Source organism: Acanthopagrus latus, chromosome 18 (assembly GCF_904848185.1).
Source record: "Acanthopagrus latus isolate v.2019 chromosome 18, fAcaLat1.1, whole genome shotgun sequence".
Lineage (NCBI taxonomy): Eukaryota > Metazoa > Chordata > Actinopteri > Spariformes > Sparidae > Acanthopagrus > Acanthopagrus latus.
In genome coordinates this window covers 23,526,968-23,532,567 of record NC_051056.1, presented here as the reverse complement: position 1 = coordinate 23,532,567, position 5,600 = coordinate 23,526,968, and the positions used below count along the sequence as shown (strand labels likewise).

The 5,600-nt window shown below is 39.6% G+C and overlaps 1 protein-coding gene across 1 annotated transcript; it reads right to left on the bottom strand.

Annotated features, from left to right (window-relative positions):
• Window positions 1-254: 254 nt before the first annotated feature.
• Window positions 255-5,064, bottom strand: trmt112 (tRNA methyltransferase subunit 11-2). The gene is made up of 4 exons (XM_037078169.1): window positions 4,841-5,064; window positions 4,057-4,158; window positions 3,244-3,336; window positions 255-673 (listed from the first exon to the last, which is right to left on the bottom strand). The coding sequence occupies exons 1-4, from the start codon at window positions 4,913-4,915 to the stop codon at window positions 572-574; spliced, it is 372 nt and encodes a 123-aa protein (XP_036934064.1). The 5' UTR covers window positions 4,916-5,064; the 3' UTR covers window positions 255-571.
• Window positions 5,065-5,600: the final 536 nt, after the last annotated feature.

The window sequence follows — 5,600 nt, the reverse complement described above, 5'->3', positions numbered from 1 at the left end:
CTGAAATGTGTGGCATATATATATAAAAAAAAAATACTTCCTCAAAAACAACTTCTAGCCTGCCTCCTTTTTTCTGCCTCTTTTCCTCAAAGCCAAATATAGACAAGCCACTGCCACGTCATCTGGCCCTCAGCACTTTGTCAAACCCTGAGAGAGGGCGAGATGGGGTTCAGAGCCTGCCTCCCGCTCGTATTTCAGCATGTCTGTAATAAAATTTAATCCATATTTTCCACAAAAACCTAAAAGAGTTTTGGCTGTCATGGAAATCGGGACAGTTTTATTGAAAAACAAAAAAAGAACGAACCCAAAACAGATACAAAAATAAATACAGATAAAAACCACTGGGGGTTACTCTCGGGGAACATTTCCATCTGTTATTCTTCGAATCTTTTTCCGCCATCGGCAGCCGCTTTAATGTCGTAACTACAATCAACCAAACAGCGCGGCCAGTTTTCCCCTGGCACCAACTTTAAACCAGAGTCCAGCCTCTCTCTTCTCTCTCTCTCTCTCTCCCCGATACCCACAATCCCATCGGAGTGACGGTTCAGGGGGAGGTTGCGTTCGGCGCCGTCTACGCCTCGTCTTCGCTCAGCAGCATGTTGGGGATTCCTCTGGAGATCGGGAACTCTCGTCCCGATTCAGGACACTGCAGGCAGCCCTCGATCACCTCCACCTGCAACACACACACACACACACACAGACAGACGGGAGGCGTGAGGTCACCGCCAGATGTCATCATGGAGTGAAACACACGAAACGGCCAAAAGTATGTGGACACCGCTGCTGCCATGCTCTTGGTTTGGGGCTGGTTTGAATGGTTTGGCCTCGACCTCTTCGGTTCCATTTGTGGGAAATCTTAAATACGACTGCATTGAATATTTTAGACCTGCGGGTTAAACCCTGGGCTGCGGACCAATAAAAGGGTCATGGAACTATGAACTGTTGGGTCACGAGCAAAAGATGTGACTCAGCAAACACAGCTTAATAATAATCAGTATCCAAGATGACCAGTCCATCATAAAACACCTTTCAGCATCGCATGAAATCTGAAGCCATGACCTGAGCCACATGTGACTGTGCCACACGTCATATTCAGTTGACGCTGCTCCAAGAAAGACGGGTCACTTTGTGTTTGTGTTCATAACTGAACAAACTGTTGCCTCGACTCCTCTCTCCTCGTGTCTCTTCCTTGGCGAGGAAAGGAATCGAGGATGTATAAGCTGAGAAATGAGAAGAGGGGACTGCAGGACAGAAGAAAGTCAATAAAATCTGTTTCGCTCATGTATTATGCAGAGAGATACGTCACTGCGACTTCACTAATGCTCTCGTAGCAGAATGGAAGCAAACGGCTCCAACATCTGGTGGAAAGCCCAGAACAGTCTGTCACGGCGGCACATTTAGCATTAGCGCCAGGGGATTTTCAAATGAGGTGTTCAACAATCAAGAGTGTGTAATGTTTGGGAGTCGACACATTTTCGCCCACGCATGTATTCAGGATAAAAAAAAAAATAAAAAAAAAATCTAAAACAAGTGTATTTTAGTTCCTGTGTAAGATCTCTGTTGCAGTTATGAAAAAGGAGACACTGAGCAGGAAACCACCACATGAAAGCTCTGCTGCTAATTGCTGCTGCCAGCAATAGAAACAGGATGTGAAGTACGTACTGTATCTTTCTATGTTTCTGTGTGAGAGTGAATATGCTGTAGTTTTTACCAAAATGTGCACTTAAGTGTTCTTTACAAATATATCCCGTAATTATCAAAATGATTCACTGTGTTAAGTGAGACGAGAATAGGACACACAGCTGGGAACCACATGATAATGATGTCAGCAACAGAGAGGTGGTCTGTGGAAGATTAATACAAAAAAACAGACCAAAACACATTTTTATTTCTTCATTGTTAAAGATTGTTTCAGGCTTGTCGGAATGTGTCGCTTTGACTTAATTTTAAAAGTTCCAGCGGCAAAACAACTAATAATCATGAGAACAAAAACAATATGAGAGCTGCAGTGAGCAGCTGATATTTTAATAATCATATTCAGAAAATCTATTAATGGTTTAAGTCCTTTTTAAGCAAAAATGCCAAATATGCTCCAGCTTCTGAACAAGGAGGATTTTCTGTTTTATATTATTGTAAAACTAAACGTCTTTGGATTTTGGATCACATAAGAAAAAGAAGCCCTACAGAGTTCACAGCACTATCTTTAATTCATCCCCACATATCAAAATACGTAAAATAAAGTCTTGAGATTTGCATAATAGATACTTAAAGTTGCCATTAATAACCAGAACTGGAAATAAACATCATAACGTTCCGATCTGTGATTTCTGTAAAGAACTTTTGTGCGACTTACAAATCTAAACTTTGTCTCTTTATAATCTTATGGATGTCATAACATTGTGTTGTGACAGCAACCCTGACGCATCGACGAAAGCAATGATGACATTGTGAGTTTAATTCTGTTGCTTGAAATCACATCACATAATCTCCATCAGTCAACAGCTGGACCTGCCCGGCTCTCACTGCTGCAGACAGACGCTGTGAGCTGAAGAGTCGGCAGGGAGAACCGAACACGCCGCGATGACTTTTCCTCGTATAATTTCAGTAATTTTTTCCTCATTTAAGTTGCCTAAGACACTAACTACCACCACATTACTGTTGTTTGTGCTTATAACATTGCTGTGTGGGTTGAAGTGTGTGTTTTGAAAGCCTAGTGTTATCCAGTGAAGGATCTGTTTTGTTGTCAGACTCTGAGTGTTGACACATGAAGCAAACAGAGAGAAACGCTGTGGGGATCCCATATTTATTCGAAAACTGACCTGAAGTTACTTTCTCTTCTTTTCAGTCTGCTGAGATGCAGCTGTCGAACATATTTACAACAGTTTTAGTGCTTTTTGGTGTTTGTCTGGTGTTTTCTTCTACGTGTTGATTCAAACTTGGTCTCAAAACATACACATGCCACATATTTTGGTATCATATTAAAAAGGGAATTTGTGTGTTTTTTTACGATGAAAACAACTTGTGATTGTCAGTTTGTGTAGACAGCTGTTTTTTTCACTGAGTAGGACAATTATACTAAGCAAAAAGTTAAACAATAAATCCAAAACCAACAACAGATGAACTGATGATGAAAACAGAACACAGCTGCATCCCTAAAAATAATGTTTTATGTGAGAGTTTAAGAAAAACAACTACATACTATTGTTAAGGTTCCATTACAGACAGAAAACACAAACTCTTTACCTCTAACAGCAGTCTGTGAACTTTCTTCAGGAACTCCTCGTCTTTCTCATAATCTGGGACCACCTCACTAGGCAGGTCTTGACGCTGACCCAACTAGAGAGGAAAGAGACAATAACAAGTGTTCAAACTGAGCAGCTGTGAATTCTAAAAGGACATTACTAAAAGAAAGAAGACACCACGGCATAATAAAGAAAGAAAAACACAAGTACACAAACATTTCCAATAAACAACAGGTATCGTAGCTGATCAAAGTACAGTAAGACAAAGCAATAAACTGAGAGGAAAAAAAGACAAAAACGTAACAACATAACTGGTACAGGACATTTTAATTAAAACAGAAAGTAGTAATATGTTTCTTTGTTTATAAACATTCAAGAATAAGACTAAACTCTGGGATTTTACAGATTCAAAAGAGGTAATGTCTGTAAAATCCCTGGCTTTGTCTGACTCTTTCAACCACAGAGAACAATCCTCACAACACTGATAAAGCCCATCAGCGTTGGTGCCAGCAGTGGTGGGAGAGACCTGCCTCCTAATAAGTACGGCTGAGAGATTCCAGCAATGGTTTACACAGCCACTCTCAGATATTTTTCATGACTTGTTTCCGAAAAGAAACAAAAAAACTAATGGATGGATCATGAAATGTCCACAATACGTATCACGAACTTGACCAATATACAACCATATCATGACTTTTTTTCTCTTAACTGATCAATTGTTCCAAATACTTGATTGTACTGAGATGTGTGACAGGTTATAAACTATAACCAGTGTCTCTCTGTAATGATCCAGGACTGTATGAGTCTGCCTCACCTCATCTGCAGCCTGGACGAGAGCGCTCCACTCCAGTTTGGGAATCATCCGGCTGACAAACTGAGGGTTGAACTCCACCTCGTTCATCTTCACCTCAGTCGCCTGAGGAAACAAAGATGAGTGTGTGCATCCATCTAATAACACTCTATATTACAACATGGCTGTGTTCAACATCAGTTCCTCTACCACTTGTTCCACACTATTAACAACACAAGCAGCAAATGATAGTTTACAGGGAAAACCAGGAAGAAATATTTATTTATTTATTTATTTATTTATTTATTTATTTATTAAATTACAGACAGGCACAGTTTTGTGTCACACGTGTGTAATTTACACATAGAAACAGTTTGAATTATTCAATTTTAGGATGTTTGGTAGAAAGTGGACAAGCTCACATTGAACTGTGCCAAGTTCTGGGGAAACCACAGTTTATATTTAACACTGTGAATTCAAAAAGACAAATTATACGGCAGATGACGATATTTTGTGCGGCTAATCAAATATCAAATACATGTAAAGTCATCAAGCTACTAATCATATCAGCTGTACATGTTTATCTGTAACGTTAGCTGCTAGCTTGCTAACCTCCCTACCTAACAAACAGCTATCACACGTTCAAAAAAGAAATGCTTGTGAGATTTTATAAAGGTGATAATGTAGCTTTAAACCTCTTGACATAACTGAACGTTTCTGTCTATTGTCATTTAATGAGCCAGGCAGCATGAAACGCTGAGCCTCAGGGAGTCTGTGGTGTTAGCAGTTAGCCGCGCGGCTAGCTTACCTTGATGAGCAGCGGGTATCCTTTAATGACGCCCTTCACGTGAGATGTCAACATGTTGTGGGTGAGCAGCTTCATGTTTGCAGCTAAATGTCAGCGCTTCGACGCTATTTTCCTTCAACCTTTACAGTTTATAGACGCAGTTTATCATCTACGTGCAGATCACGCTGCAGCGTTTACATGTGGACCGGAAGTGGCTCCGTTGCGTCGCTCAAAAAGGTCCCCCAAAGCTTTTTGTTGTTGTTGTGTTCTTCACACTACCGTCGGTTCCCTGCTTATATCTTATGTATTTTCAATATCGATACCTCTCTTTCAAGTTTCCCCCCATTACGAAAATAATAATAAAAAAACTCCAATAAGAACCAGTGTGTTATACAGTATCGGTAATATTTATTACAACCGTTGGCGGAACTAATAATCAGCAGTGTTGTAAAAAGAACCCAAAAGTCATAGTTTTTGGGTAGTTGAGTTAAACATCTTGTGCTAAAATATGACTTTGGTAAACGTGAAAGTCAACAACACATGTAGTGCTTGAGTAAAAGTCTTAAAAAAGGTACTTACGTATCAAAGTACATGTAAAAAGTAAATTACAAATAAATACATGAATGAATAAATAAATAAATAAATACAATGATTTATTTGATTTATTTGATGGCTCCAATGCAGCAATCTCTAAAGTAAATAGTAACTTAAGTTATTAAATGAATGTAGTTGAGTAAAAGTCAAACTATACTGGCAGCACAAATATCAGGCGAAGTCACGC

What these genes read in the sequence shown, in the direction of transcription:
- trmt112 (XM_037078169.1), bottom strand. Translation starts at nt 4,915, where the DNA reads ATGAAGCTGCTCACCCACAACATGTTGACATCTCACGTGAAGGGCGTC. An exon ending in GATACCCGCTGCTCATCAAG is followed by an intron (nt 4,159 to 4,840) that starts GTAAGCTAGCCG and finishes TTGTTTCCTCAG; the next exon opens with GCGACTGAGGTGAAGATGAA. An exon ending in TCGTCCAGGCTGCAGATGAG is followed by an intron (nt 3,337 to 4,056) that starts GTGAGGCAGACT and finishes TTTCCTCTCTAG; the next exon opens with TTGGGTCAGCGTCAAGACCT.